Source organism: Necator americanus, chromosome X, assembly GCF_031761385.1.
Source record: "Necator americanus strain Aroian chromosome X, whole genome shotgun sequence".
Taxonomy (NCBI): Eukaryota; Metazoa; Nematoda; class Chromadorea; order Rhabditida; family Ancylostomatidae; genus Necator; species Necator americanus.
The window spans coordinates 14,903,966-14,919,510 of NC_087376.1; the positions used below are offsets into that span (position 1 = coordinate 14,903,966).

General features: G+C 57.1%; 4 protein-coding genes across 5 annotated transcripts; 2 read left to right on the forward strand and 2 right to left on the reverse strand.

Annotated features, from left to right (window-relative positions):
* Nucleotides 1–1,088: 1,088 nt before the first annotated feature.
* Nucleotides 1,089–1,538, forward strand: RB195_023188 (uncharacterized protein; the record flags this gene model as incomplete). The annotated part of the gene is made up of 1 exon (XM_064210537.1): nt 1,089–1,538. The coding sequence occupies one exon, from the start codon at nt 1,089–1,091 to the stop codon at nt 1,536–1,538; it is 450 nt and encodes a 149-aa protein (XP_064066418.1).
* A 74-nt stretch (nt 1,539–1,612) lies between these two features.
* On the reverse strand, nt 1,613–2,749 carry RB195_023189 (uncharacterized protein; the record flags this gene model as incomplete). Its single annotated transcript, XM_064210538.1, has 2 exons — nt 1,613–1,768; nt 2,393–2,749. The coding sequence occupies 2 exons, from the start codon at nt 2,747–2,749 to the stop codon at nt 1,613–1,615; spliced, it is 513 nt and encodes a 170-aa protein (XP_064066419.1).
* A 530-nt stretch (nt 2,750–3,279) lies between these two features.
* Nucleotides 3,280–4,933, forward strand: RB195_023190 (uncharacterized protein; the record flags this gene model as incomplete). Of its 2 annotated transcripts, XM_064210540.1 has the most annotated exons (2): nt 3,280–3,438; nt 4,754–4,933. In XM_064210540.1, 2 exons carry the CDS (start codon nt 3,280–3,282, stop codon nt 4,931–4,933), a joined length of 339 nt encoding a protein of 112 aa, XP_064066420.1. The 2 variants fall into 2 exon arrangements, with proteins under 2 accessions (XP_064066420.1, XP_064066421.1); XM_064210539.1 differs by lacking the exon at nt 3,280–3,438 and having other exon boundaries at nt 4,622–4,933.
* Nucleotides 4,934–5,220: 287 nt separating this feature from the next.
* On the reverse strand, nt 5,221–5,532 carry RB195_023191 (uncharacterized protein; the record flags this gene model as incomplete). The annotated part of the gene is made up of 1 exon (XM_064210541.1): nt 5,221–5,532. The coding sequence occupies one exon, from the start codon at nt 5,530–5,532 to the stop codon at nt 5,221–5,223; it is 312 nt and encodes a 103-aa protein (XP_064066422.1).
* Between the last annotated feature and the right edge of the window lie 10,013 nt (nt 5,533–15,545).

The following is a 15,545-nucleotide window of genomic DNA, read 5'->3' on the forward strand; positions in this document are numbered from 1 at the left end:
CATGCGAATATGCTAGCCCAAGTGCGTTCTAAAAAACATTACCTAGAAGAAGTTATTACTCAGTTTTGATGTGAGATGATCATCAATTATGAAGAAATCGAATGAGATGTGAAATTGAAAGACTAAAGGGTGGTTTACGAAGAACTTGATAATTGGAATGTGAGATCCTTTCGTTGGACGTTGATTCCTTTGTTCATCGTTCATGTTTTGTTATCACATTTTCATCACTACGGCAAAAATCCTGAACAGCATTGTCCTGTTTTTCTCAAATGATTGCTACACTTACCTCCCTATGCGCTACGTTTCGCCGACAACGCCATCCTCGTTACTGCGGTGAGTCAAAAAGAGGTCAACTGCCCAATGAAAGAAACGACCTTTAGTAGCAACTTGGCCTAACTGCATGTTATCGGTCGGCGACCGGCCGATCATTTCATTCCAGGTGTAACTGCAAGACTGGTTATGATCGTACATATGAAAAGAACATTATGGTCACCCATTACCAAAACAGAACAGCAATGAAAAATTGTGACTCGAGTAAGCGTCACGCAGTGGAAGCAGCTCCCAACCCACGAATTGGACAGCCCTCACCTCTAGTCTAGTTTTCACCCCATCGTGAGTGTCCTCGCGTGGTTCGAGCTTGTCGTCGCTGTCCTTGACATCGGTGGCGCTGTCCTATGCGTTCTTGTTCGGGCGGTGTCCAGTGGATAAGGCCCTCCTCTTGTGCTCCAATCGTGGACTCTCATGAGCCCAGAGGGAGAAAGCTCCGCCTCCGCTGTTGGAGAGCTCCGCCGCTAAGCGGGATATTACGGTATCGATTAATTTGCACACAGAGCATATCACCTACATCACTTACACCTCCCCCATTACTTTAAGTCGGTCCCTGACTTCCATATAGCTACGAACAACCCGCTGCCCGCGTCGATATATCTACATATCACATATCTGCAAAGCTACAAATATATCTACAAATAAATAAATAATAATAATTAGCAACTTCACGACCAAAATTTCTTCATTCTAAAATGATGTAATAATCGACGTGAAGAGAGGGGTCCGTCAGGGTGACACAATTTCATCCAAAATATTCCATGTCACTCTCGAGAACGCGATCCGAGGATTTCACTGATAACATCGTTCTTATAACACCAAGCATCAATCAGGCGGAACGGACGCTGGCCGAATATGATGAAACGTGTAGAAGGATCGGTCTTCAGCTGAACCTAGACAAAACGATGTTTATTAGGAACGTATGGGTTTCTGGTGCCCCATTCACGCTCAACGGAAAGAGTATATCCGAATGCTCCAGCTATGTATATCTAGGTCGGAAAATCAACATGATGAATGACTTGACTTCCGAGCTGAGCAGAAGGAAACGAGCGGCTTGGGGAGCATTCAAGAGCATCGAGGATGTAGTGAAGAGGACTAAAAACATCCGGCTCCGTGCTCACCTATTCAACACCACTGTTCTTCCTTCTTTGATCTACACTTTAGAAACATGGTCGTTTTGCAAGCAGGAGGAAATGCCATCAGCATCATAGAACGCGGAATTGGAAGGGTGGTTATCGGAGTAACACGCGTTACGGAAATGGAAGAAAAGATTTGAAGTTCACTCCTACGTTACCGATCGAAGATCAGAGACGCTACCGCCTATTCCAAGGAAAGCAAAATAAGCTGAACCGGACATGTGTTGCGTTTCAACGACAATCGTTGGACCAGAGCCGTAACCGATACCATGCGACATCAAACGCATAGCAGGAAGACCGCCAACCTGATGGTAAGACCTCTTAACGAAGTCTTTCGAAGAAAAGTACGACGCTCTTTGAGTCCCTCGCGAGAAGAGATGCCACTGGGCGACACTTGCGCACGATCAGGACAAATGGAAGTATTACCGGTGCCCGCTCGAGCAAATCGATGAATAATGGGAGCACAGGTGATACAAATAACCCGACGCCAGAGACAAGCTGACGTGTTCGAGGATGAACTGACTCTGGCGAGATCGGGATACGGCTACATTCATACGCCTATACTCGCCGAGTAACTCGGCAGACTTTGGCGCGTTGTGTTTTCCGATGGTCAAGAGCATGACCACCTCTTTTTCTCTTACTTGCACGGAGTTGACCGTGGATATCTCCACACACCGCTCGTCGGCCGCCCGCTCTGACCGGCGGTATTGCCTGTGGTAAAATGTGATAACGCAGAGCTGGGCCGGTGTTAGACCCCGGCGCGTAAGTGAGCGCAAAAGCCCCAGACACACTTCCGCCTCCATACTGTTCTGGTGGGACTTATTGGCCGCCCGCTCCGATTGACCATCGACGTTGATGAACATAAAAGGGACGGTGGAGACCGGAAACATGAGAGCATCTAGAAGTAGTATGGGACTGCACGGGCTAACCACAATTCCGACATGACGTTGTGAGCCCCATAAATTGTCGGTTTGATTCACGGCGACACTTTGCGTGCGGATGATGTGGGTGATGATGTCGATGTAGACCCATTGTATCCTAGGTAGGAGGTTCGCAAACGTTGCGAGCACTGCACGCAGCCAACGCAACTCAGGTATCTTCATCCCCAAATTAAATCGTCTACTGTATCCGACGAAGGCACCATGTTCGAAACTCATAGTGTTGAGGAGGGACGCGGTTGTCAAGTCATGGGGATGGCAGAACTTAGGAATAAGCGGGATCATCTGCTCCAGTGTCCAAGAAACGTTCCTCTTGGCCTTGGGATACCCTTTGCCTTCCTCCGTCATATGAAGGGCAAGGTCAAGGTCAGCTCAAGGTTGTTAATATATTCCTCCAGGACTCTACGAACCAGCTGCGAACCAGTCGCAAACATTCCCTCCGCTAGGAGAGTATATCGGCGCAGGTCTCTCCTTGCGATACAAGAATCTTAATTAGGTCGACTGGCGTAGGCGCGAAATTTTCCTAAGCTGCTGAGTCGGCTACGATTCGCAGCACGTTCAGGTGCCTATACGCCGTGAGCGATAATATTGTCTGGGCAACAGCTGCATTAGTGCTCGCTATCGCGAAGACGGATGCATCTCCTTCTGCCTATTCCGCCGCAATAATTGCGCCGAGAACAGTCTTGCCAGTGCCGAAAGCCGCCTGAGTAGGCGCAATGGGATGCTGCCGACGCCCAATGCAATGGCTTCGCATTGTTTCGTCGAGAGGGTAAAGTCACGATCGTGGGTCGTGACTACAGTCGCTGTGCTATCGATTCCATCGGCTCTACTTCGCCCTGATTAGGCTGCAAAGAGTGGCAACTCTATAGATTCGGTCCATGATGGGGAGGCCTGTCGATCCTCGCGCAGAACTCTCGATCAGGCCCAAGATATGCTCATCGACAAGGTTGGCTGCGGCTGACACCTTTGTCAAACGGACCGCGACGTCGACGAGGACGCCTTCTTCGACATCAGTCGTCGACATCGACATCGACATGGTAATGGCGTGCCCCTCACTGCATACTGCCTCGGTCGCCATATCCGTGAGAACGAAGTAAACGCGTAAAGGGAATATCTGGAAACTGGGTGGTATTCACCCAGTGCGTCTGTCGATCGTCATGCATGGTGCCTATCGCTGACAAGCCCGAACAAGCTACGTTGAAGACCCGGGCCATTTGCCGCTTGGCTAGCTCCGAGTAACGGTGATAGTACTGGGTGCTTCGGAAGGAACTGAGGAAGGAGGAGACGTTGGACGTCGTCCGGGCAGAAAGCAACTGATTCTAGCGAGCCTCCTCAAGACGGAAGTAGCAAACCGTGGGAGTGAAGGGAATTGCGTCCAGTGCTTCTTCGAACACTGCCCGAACGTGGGTCACGCAGTTACTTCGGCGAAAGAGATCCGAAACGAATCCGTAAAGGAGTTCCTGCAAGGCATCAGGGGACATAAACACAAAGTGGACTGCCCTGAAAAAGCAGCTAAAGTTGTTCTCAAGAGCCGTCGTCCGCAGGTGCGGAACCGGGCCAAGAGGCGACGGGGATTATCAAGCGCCTGACGGGTTTCACGTCATAGACCCACACGTAACCCTCAACCAAGGAGCAAAGTCTGATTAAAGTTGAGTTTAAGGTAACTAGCAGAGGGAGAGTGCACGTAACGTTGTCGGGATGTGAGGGTCTACCTGAATCAAGGGACTGCGAAGGGCACGAATAGGATGTGGATTGACGAACTTTGCTCACGGGTTAAGACAATGGTGATAACCAGGTGGTGTTTCCCTCAGCAAACGTGCATTGGGTCATGATCATGGTATGGGGTCTTCGTCGAGTGGTGGAGACTGTCGTCGTGCCAGGCGCCTCACGGCACCATGAGACCGGCTACTGACATAATGGTTATAAGAAGGAAGATGCCCACAGTGGGACCAGTGCGATTGATCATCAAGTGCTGCAGGAGCTTCGAAGTACTGGCTAAGCTAGTATCATCTTGACTGTGAGACCCAGCCGGTCAGGGTTTGGACGGACCTGGCGGCGACCAACTGAAAGAACAACGGAACAGAAGGGAAGCCACTACGGAAAATTCTCTTTATTTGCATTGGAGCAGGTGAAGAGTTACCGCTGAAACAAGAAGACGTAGCGTCGACATCACTCGACGTGGTGGTGTGAGCAGAAGATACTCGGGACACTGCGGGAGTGATGGAGAGATTCTCCATAGATGCTGTGATAGACACTAGCTTATCACCGAAGGTAAAGACAGTGGGGTCTCCAATTCCAACTGAACTGGTCTGCACGTCTGCCGGATCCAGAAAGATGTCCAGATGTTTGCAGAAAGGTGGTGGGGAAAGAGATATGTCCATGTCTCTCGTCGTAAAGTCGGGGGAAGAAGGCGAAGGCGGACCAGACGACGACATCGCCTCACTTGCTGAATACTCCCAAGAGAAGCTGTACCGGGAATTGCCCGGTTGCCGGCCAGAAGGTACATCTGCTGGAGTGAAGACAGTCGACTGAAGGTCGGTCGGATCCCAGCTAAGAAAAAGGCTAGAGTGAACATCGGCCGGCTCCTGACCAGGAGACAAGCTAGACTGGCAGTCGGCACAGAAAGGAATTAGATTTGAAATCTGCCGGATCCTGCTCAAAGATAAAATGAGGGAACCAAAAGACAAAATGAACTATTGTGTTAGAAGTACGGCATCATCAATAAAAAGTAGGGAGGGCTATAAATAAAAAGGGAGAAAGAAAGGAAAGTCAAAAAAGGAAGTAGAAAGCCATCATGGCTGTGAGGGCAATCTTTGCGGCTAAACCGAATTCCGCCGAGATCTGAAACGAGCGTTATAGGATGTGCGTAACAGCATCAATTCAAGCTGGAGCTTCGACACTAACTCATCTCTGTAGCCAAAAACATCCTGTTCAACAGCCTGAACCACTGCTAGAGCACGTCCTTCGGAAAATTCAAAACACTTCTTGACCTGGTTCGTGTGCACTTTCCTGGGCGTGGACTGAGGGAACGAAACACTGGTAATCGTAAGATGCAGTTGATCAACTGCTGTGACCCGAAACTGTTCCAACGAAGGGCTAGACAGCTTCTGAGAAAGGTCCGGATGAGGCATGCAATCGCGCAGAAAAACGCGATCTCCAACTCTTCACTTCGAGAAAGTCCGAATGGGACTGATCGTACTGTTGCCTGAGCTTACGACTTTAACGCTCATTATAAGCTGCTACTGGTCTCCAGGCTGCGTGGAGCTTAGATACCAGGTTTCTAAATAGACGCGTGATTCGTTATCCCCTGGAGAATGGCTCTGCGAATCGTGTTGGATCAACATAACATAACAAGTCTACATTGAAAACTGGATACCTCCCCTCCTATACATCAGGAAAAGGGGGTGCTGGCTTCACTAGTAAGCACGCCAGTATTATATACAAAGGTGCATGCTGCCACATATTTGTCCTAATCCGACTGGTTGTCGCTGATATATGTGCGAAGCATTGGATGGAATGTAGCGAACACCCAATGGCACGCGTAGTTATCCTCATGATGGTATAGTCGGGTCAAAACGACATGAAGCGCGCTACAGTTGCGTAAGCGGTAAATGGAGCGGTTGAGAAGGCGGTTGGAATCAAGGTGGGACCATCGCGAACTGCGGCAATGAAAGCTGCTAGCAGCGGTCCTCACTCGATCTTAACCGCTGCGCTCCACTGCACCGTTTCGAGCGCAACCGCTTACGCAACTGCACCGTGCTTCATGTCGTTTTGACTCTATTATACGTGATGGTATTGCACCAGCTGATCTACAGCAGTTTACCTTTGAATTACTTTGTTTGATCGGTGGACGGGTGTTGCGGCCTAACGCGGCTATCCGCATCTTCGCCGAGGTGCGTTGTCCTTGAACATATCCAAGCCCAACCTGTTCCATCTTCAGCCAGAGTTCGCATAGAATCTACCCATCCGTCGCTATTCTATAGCGGCAGATTTTTACGTCTCAAGCGGACTGCCTTTCAATGCCAAGTGTCCTCAGACCTTCCTTCACCACCTCAGTCCAGAACTTTCTTTTACGATAAAGGAGACTTCTCCACTTTGGATCTGGAAGCACACTCAGAACAACTTGTACAAGAAGATCAGACGGTCTCCTCATAATGTGACCAAAGAGGCAAAAATGGTTTTCCGTGACTACTTTAGAAAGCCGAATACGATGCTGATGTTTTCCTCGCGTCCCCGCTTGCACACCATATCTTCTCCTTAATAAAGTTCTTCGTTATGGCACACCATTGGCAAAAAGTGCCCGAGCATCCGTTTAAACTGCTTCCTTTCCATGCAACCGAGGTTCTCCATCACCGTTGGCGGAGCTATCAAAGTGGGTGCGACGAGTCCACCGCCGCCAGATACCTATAGAAGGGAGTTCGACGGGTCCACCAACGCCAGATACCTACAGAAGCGGGTGCGACGGGTCCACCAGCGCCAGATACCTATAGAAGGGGGTGCGACGGGTCCACCGGCGCCAGATACCTATAGAAGCGGGTGCGACGGGTCCACCGGCGCCAGATACCTATAGAAGCGGGTGCGACGGGTCCACCGGCGCCAGATACCTATAGAAGGGGGTTCGACGGGTCCACCGGCGCCAGATACCTATAGAAGCGGGTGCGACGGGTCCACCAGCGCCAGATTCCTATAGAAGCGGGTGCGACGGGTCCACCGGCGTCAGATACCTATAGAAGCTGGTGCGACGGGTCCACCGGCGCCAGATACCTATAGAAGGGGGTTCGACGGGTCCACCAGCGCCAGATACCTATAGAAGCGGGTGCGACGGGTCCACCGGCGCCAGATACCTATAGAAGGGGGTGCGACGGGTCCACCGGCGCCAGATACCTATAGAAGCGGGTGCGACGGGTCCACCGGCGCCAGAATGGTGTACGGGCATCAGATACCTATAGAAGCGGGTGCGACGGGTCCACCGGCGTCAGATTGGTGTACGGGCATCAGATACCTATAGAAGCGGGTGCGACGGGTCCACCGGCGTCAGATACCTATAGAAGCTGGTGCGACGGGTCCACCGGCGCCAGATACCTATAGAAGCGGGTGCGACGGGTCCACCGGCGTCAGATACCTATAGAAGCTGGTGCGACGGGTCCACCGGCGCCAGATACCTATAGAAGGGGGTTCGACGGGTCCACCGGCGCCAGATACCTATAGAAGCTGGTGCGACGGGTCCACCGGCGCCAGATACCTATAGAAGCGGGTGCGACGGGTCCACCGGCGCCAGATACCTATAGAAGCGGGTGCGACGGGTCCACCGGCGCCAGAATGGTGTACGGGCATCAGATACCTATAGAAGCGGGTGCGACGGGTCCACCGGCATCAGATACCTATAGAAGCTGGTGCGACGGGTCCACCGGCGCCAGATACCTATAGAAGCGGGTGCGACGGGTCCACCGGCGCCAGATACCTATAGAATCGTGTGCGACGAGTCCACCGGCGCCAGATACCTATAGAAGCGGGTGCGACGGGTCCACCGGCGTCAGATACCTATAGAAGCGGGTGCGACGGGTCCACCGGCGTCAGATACCTATAGAAGCGGGTGCGACGGGTCCACCGGCGCCAGATACCTATAGAAGCGGGTGCGACGGGTCCACCGGCGCCAGATACCTATAGAAGCGGGTGCGACGGGTCCACCGGCGTCAGATTGGTGTACGGGCATCAGATACCTATAGAAGCGGGTGCGACGGGTCCACCGGCGCCAGATACCTATAGAAGCGGGTGCGACGGGTCCACCGGCGCCAGATACCTATAGAAGCTGGTGCGACGGGTCCACCAGCGCCAGATACCTATAGAAGGGGGTTCGACGGGTCCACCGGCGCCAGATACCTATAGAAGCGGGTGCGACGGGTCCACCGGCGTCAGATACCTATAGAAGCTGGTGCGACGGGTCCACCGGCGCCAGATACCTATAGAAGCGGGTGCGACGGGTCCACCGGCGCCAGATACCTATAGAAGCGGGTGCGACGGGTCCACCGGCGCCAGATACGGGCATCAGATACCTATAGAAGCGGGTGCGACGGGTCCACCGGCGCCAGATACCTATAGAAGCGGGTGCGACGGGTCCACCGGCGCCAGATACCTATAGAAGGGGGTGCGACGGGTCCACCAGCGCCAGATTCCTATAGAAGCGGGTGCGACGGGTCCACCGGCGCTAGATACCTATAGAAGGGGGTGCGACGGGTCCACCAGCGCCAGATACCTATAGAAGCGGGTGCGACGGGTCCACCGGCGCCAGATACCTATAGAAGCTGGTGCGACGGGTCCACCGGCGCCAGATACCTATAGAAGCGGGTGCGACGGGTCCACCGGCGCCAGATACCTATAGAAGCGGGTGCGACGGGTCCACCGGCGTCAGATACCTATAGAAGCTGGATACCTATAGAAGGGGTGCGACGGGTCCACCGGCGCCAGATACCTATAGAAGCGGGTGCGACGGGTCCACCGGCGTCAGATTGGTGTACGGGCATCAGATACCTATAGAAGCGGGTGCGACGGGTCCACCGGCGCCAGATACCTATAGAAGCGGGTGCGACGGGTCCACCGGCGCCAGATACCTATAGAAGCGGGTGCGACGGGTCCACCGGCGCCAGATACCTATAGAAGCGGGTGCGACGGGTCCACCGGCGCCAGATACCTATAGAAGCGGGTGCGACGGGTCCACCGGCGTCAGATACCTATAGAAGCTGGTGCGACGGGTCCACCGGCGCCAGATACCTATAGAAGCTGGTGCGACGGGTCCACCGGCGCCAGATACCTATAGAAGCGGGTGCGACGGGTCCACCGGCGCCAGATACCTATAGAAGCGGGTGCGACGGGTCCACCGGCGTTGTGACGGGCCTCAGATACCTATAGAAGCGGGTGCGACGGGTCCACCGGCGCCAGATACCTATAGAAGCGGGTGCGACGGGTCCACCGGCGCCAGATACCTATAGAAGGGGGTGCGACGGGTCCACCGGCGCCAGATACCTATAGAAGCGGGTGCGACGGGTCCACCGGCGCCAGATACCTATAGAAGCGGGTGCGACGGGTCCACCGGCGTCAGATACCTATAGAAGCGGGTGCGACGGGTCCACCGGCGCCAGATACCTATAGAAGCGGGTGCGACGGGTCCACCGGCGCCAGATACCTATAGAAGCGGGTGCGACGGGTCCACCGGCGTCAGATACCTAGGCAAGATACCTATAGAAGCGGGTGCGACGGGTCCACCGGCGCCAGATACCTATAGAAGCGGGTGCGACGGGTCCACCGGCGCCAGATACCTATAGAAGCGGGTGCGACGGGTCCACCGGCGCCAGATACCTATAGAAGCGGGTGCGACGGGTCCACCGGCGTCAGATTGGTGTACGGGCATCAGATACCTATAGAAGCGGGTGCGACGGGTCCACCGGCGTCAGATACCTATAGAAGCTGGTGCGACGGGTCCACCGGCGCCAGATACCTATAGAAGCGGGTGCGACGGGTCCACCGGCGTCAGATACCTATAGAAGGGGCTGCCACAGGACGGCGCCAGATACCTATAGAAGCGGGTGCGACGGGTCCACCGGCGCCAGATACCTATAGAAGCGGGTGCGACGGGTCCACCGGCGCCAGATACCTATAGAAGGGGGTGCGACGGGTCCACCGGCGCCAGATACCTATAGAAGCGGGTGCGACGGGTCCACCGGCGTCAGATAGGTGTACGGGCATCAGATACCTATAGAAGCGGGTGCGACGGGTCCACCGGCGCCAGATACCTATAGAAGCGGGTGCGACGGGTCCACCGGCGCCAGATACCTATAGAAGCGGGTGCGACGGTACCAAGACGGGTCCACCGGCGCCAGATACCTATAGAAGGGGGTTCGACGGGTCCACCAGCGCCAGATACCTATAGAAGCGGGTGCGACGGGTCCACCGGCGTCAGAATGGTGTACGGGCATCAGATACCTATAGAAGCGGGTGCGACGGGTCCACCGGCGCCAGATACCTATAGAAGCGGGTGCGACGGGTCCACCGGCGCCAGATACCTATAGAAGCGGGTGCGACGGGTCCACCGGCGCCAGATACCTATAGAAGCGGGTGCGACGGGTCCACCGGCGCCAGATACCTATAGAAGCGGGTGCGACGGGTCCACCGGCGTCAGAATGGTGTACGGGCATCAGATACCTATAGAAGCGGGTGCGACGGGTCCACCGGCGTCAGATACGGGTACGGGCGCCAGATACCTATAGAAGCGGGTGCGACGGGTCCACCGGCGCCAGATACCTATAGAAGCGGGTGCGACGGGTCCACCGGCGCCAGATACCTATAGAAGCGGGTGCGACGGGTCCACCGGCGTCAGAATGGTGTACGGGCATCAGATACCTATAGAAGCGGGTGCGACGGGTCCACCGGCGCCAGATTGGTGTACGGGCGTCAGATACCTATAGAAGCGGGTGCGACGGGTCCACCGGCGCCAGATACCTATAGAAGCTCGTGCGACGAGTCCACCGGCGCCAGATACCTATAGAAGCGTGTGCGACGAATCCACCGGCGCCAGATACCTATAGAAGCGGGTGCGACGGGTCCACCAGCGCCAGATACCTATAGAAGCGGGTGCGACGGGTCCACCGGCGTCAGATACGGGCATCAGATACCTAAAGAAGCGGGTGCGACGGGTCCACCGGCGCCAGATACCTATAGAAGCGGGTGCGACGGGTCCACCGGCGCCAGATACCTATAGAAGCGGGTGCGACGGGTCCACCGGCGTCAGATTGGTGTACGGGCATCAGATACCTATAGAAGCGGGTGCGACGGGTCCACCGGCGCCAGATACCTATAGAAGCTGGTGCGACGGGTCCACCGGCGCCAGATACCTATAGAAGCGGGTGCGACGGGTCCACCGGCGCCAGATACCTATAGAAGGTGGGTCCACCAGCGCCAGATACCTATAGAAGCGGGTGCGACGGGTCCACCGGCGTCAGATATAAAGGGGTGCACGGGCACCGGCGCAGATACCTATAGAAGCGGGTGCGACGGGTCCACCGGCGCCAGATACCTATAGAAGCGGGTGCGACGGGTCCACCGGCGCCAGATACCTATAGAAGCGGGTGCGACGGGTCCACCGGCAGCCAGATACCTATAGAAGCGGGTGCGACGGGTCCACCGGCGCCAGATACCTATAGAAGCGGGTGCCACGGGTCCACCGGCGCCAGATACCTATAGAAGCGGGTGCGACGGGTCCACCGGCGCCAGATACCTATAGAAGCGGGTGCGACGGGTCCACCGGCGCCAGATACCTATAGAAGCGGGTGCGACGGGTCCACCGGCGCCAGATACCTATAGAAGCGGGTGCGACGGGTCCACCGGCGTCAGATACCTATAGAAGCGGGTGCGACGGGTCCACCGGCGCCAGATACCTATAGAAGCGGGTGCGACGGGTCCACCGGCGCCAGATTCCTATAGAAGCGGGTGCGACGGGTCCACCGGCGCCAGATACCTATAGAAGCGGGTGCGACGGGTCCACCGGCGCCAGATACCTATAGAAGCGGGTGCGACGGGTCCACCGGCGTCAGATACCTATAGAAGCTGGTGCGACGGGTCCACCGGCGCCAGATACCTATAGAAGCGGGTGCGACGGGTCCACCGGCGTCAGATTGGTGTACGGGCATCAGATACCTATAGAAGCGGGTGCGACGGGTCCACCGGCGTCAGATTGGTGTACGGGCATCAGATACCTATAGAAGCGGGTGCGACGGGTCCACCGGCGCCAGATACCTATAGAAGCGGGTGCGACGGGTCCACCGGCGCCAGATACCTATAGAAGCGGGTGCGACGGGTCCACCGGCGTCAGATTATAAGCGGGTGCGACGGGTCCACCGGCGTCAGATACCTATAGAAGCTGGTGCGACGGGTCCACCGGCGCCAGATACCTATAGAAGCGGGTGCGACGGGTCCACCGGCGCCAGATACCTATAGAAGCTGGTGCGACGGGTCCACCGGCGCCAGATACCTATAGAAGCGGGTGCGACGGGTCCACCGGCGCCAGATACCTATAGAAGGGTGCGACGGGCCATCAGATACCTATAGAAGCTGGTGCGACGGGTCCACCAGCGCCAGATACCTATAGAAGCGGGTGCGACGGGTCCACCGGCGTCAGATACCTATAGAAGCTGGTGCGACGGGTCCACCGGCGCCAGATACCTATAGAAGCGGGTGCGACGGGTCCACCGGCGCCAGATACCTATAGAAGCGGGTGCGACGGGTCCACCGGCGTCAGATACCTATAGAAGCGGGTGCGACGGGTCCACCAGCGCCAGATACCTATAGAAGCGGGTGCGACGGGTCCACCGGCGTCAGATTGGGGTACGGGCATCAGATACCTATAGAAGCTGGTGCGACGGGTCCACCAGCGCCAGATACCTATAGAAGCGGGTGCGACGGGTCCACCGGCGTCAGATTGGTGTACGGGCATCAGATACCTATAGAAGCGGGTGCGACGGGTCCACCGGCGCCAGATACCTATAGAAGCGGGTGCGACGGGTCCACCGGCGTCAGATTGGTGTACGGGCATCAGATACCTATAGAAGCGGGTGCGACGGGTCCACCGGCGCCAGATACCTATAGAAGCGGGTGCGACGGGTCCACCGGCGCCAGATACCTATAGAAGCGGGTGCGACGGGTCCACCGGCGCCAGATACCTATAGAAGCGGGTGCGACGGGTCCACCGGCGCCAGATACCTATAGAAGCGGGTGCGACGGGTCCACCGGCGCCAGATACCTATAGAAGCGGGTGCGACGGGTCCACCGGCGCCAGATACCTATAGAAGCGGGTGCGACGGGTCCACCGGCGCCAGATACCTATAGAAGCGGGTGCGACGGGTCCACCGGCGCCAGATACCTATAGAAGCGGGTGCGACGGGTCCACCGGCGTCAGATACCTATAGAAGCGGGTGCGACGGGTCCACCGGCGCCAGATACCTATAGAAGCGGGTGCGACGGGTCCACCGGCGTCAGATACCTATAGAAGCGGGTGCGACGGGTCCACCGGCGTCAGATTGGTGTACGGGCATCAGATACCTATAGAAGCGGGTGCGACGGGTCCACCGGCGCCAGATACCTATAGAAGCGGGTGCGACGGGTCCACCGGCGCCAGATACCTATAGAAGCGGGTGCGACGGGTCCACCGGCGTCCTATGGAAGCGGGTGCGACGAGTCCACCGGCGCCAGATACCTATAGAAGCGGGTGCGACGGGTCCACCGGCGCCAGATACCTATAGAAGGGGGTGCCACGGGACCACCAGCGCCAGATACCTATAGAAGCGGGTGCGACGGGTCCACCGGCGTCAGATTGATGTACGTGCATCAGATACCTATAGAAGCTGGTGCGACGGGTCCACCGGCGCCAGATACCTATAGAAGCGGGTGCGACGGGTCCACCGGCGTCAGATACCTATAGAAGCGGGTGCGACGGGTCCACCGCGCCAGATACCTATAGAAGCGGGTGCGACGGGTCCACCGGCGCCAGATACCTATAGAAGGAGGTGCCACGGGACCACCAGCGCCAGATACGTATAGAAGCGGGTGCGACGGGTCCACCGGCGTCAGATTGGTGTACGGGCATCAGATACCTATAGAAGCGGGTGCGACGGGTCCACCGGCGCCAGATACCTATAGAAGCTGGTGCGACGGGTCCACCGGCGCCAGATACCTATAGAAGCGGGTGCGACGGGTCCACCGGCGCCAGATACCTATAGAAGCGGGTGCGACGGGTCCACCGGCGCCAGATACCTATAGAAGCGGGTGCGACGGGTCCACCGGCGCCAGATACCTATAGAAGCGGGTGCGACGGGTCCACCGGCGCCAGATACCTATAGAAGCGGGTGCGACGAGTCCACCGGCGCCAGATACCTATAGAAGCGGGTGCGACGGGTCCACCGGCGCCAGATACCTATAGAAGCGGGTGCGACGGGTCCACCGGCGCCAGATACCTATAGAAGCGGGTGCGACGGGTCCACCGGCGCCAGATACCTATAGAAGCGGGTGCGACGGGTCCACCGGCGCCAGATACCTATAGAAGGGGGTGCGACGGGTCCACCGGCGCCAGATACCTATAGAAGCGGGTGCGACGGGTCCACCGGCGTCAGATTGGTGTACGGGCATCAGATACCTATAGAAGCGGGTGCGACGGGTCCACCGGCGCCAGATACCTATAGAAGCTGGTGCGACGGGTCCACCGGCGCCAGATACCTATAGAAGCGGGTGCGACGGGTCCACCGGCGCCAGATACCTATAGAAGCGGGTGCGACGGGTCCACCGGCGTCAGATTGGTACCATATAGAAGCGGGTGCGACGGGTCCACCGGCGCCAGATACCTATAGAAGCGGGTGCGACGGGTCCACCGGCGTCAGATACCTATAGAAGCGGGTGCGACGGGTCCACCGGCGCCAGATACCTATAGAAGGGGGTGCGACGGGTCCACCGGCGCCAGATACCTATAGAAGCGGGTGCGACGGGTCCACCGGCGCCAGATACCTATAGAAGCGGGTGCGACGGGTCCACCGGCGCCAGATACCTATAGAAGCGGGTGCGACGGGTCCACCGCCGTCGGATACCTGAAGAAGGGGGTGCGACGGGTCCACCGGCGCCAGATACCTATAGAAGCGGGTGCGACGGGTCCACCGGCGTCAGATTGGTGTACGGGCATCAGATACCTATAGAAGCGGGTGCGACGGGTCCACCGGCGCCAGATACCTATAGAAGCGGGTGCGACGGGTCCACCGGCGTCCAGATACCTATAGAAGCGGGTGCGACGGGTCCACCGGCGCCAGATACCTATAGAAGCGGGTGCGACGGGTCCACCGGCGCCAGATACCTATAGAAGCGGGTGCGACGGGTCCACCGGCGCCAGATACCTATAGAAGCGGGTGCGACGGGTCCACCGGCGCCAGATACCTATAGAAGCGGGTGCGACGGGTCCACCGGCGCCAGATACCTATAGAAGCGGGTGCGACGGGTCCACCGGCGCCAGATACCTATAGAAGGGGGTGCGACGGGTCCACCGGCGCCAGATACCTATAGAAGCGGGTGCGACGGGTCCACCGGCGTCAGATTGGGGTACGGGCATCAGATACCT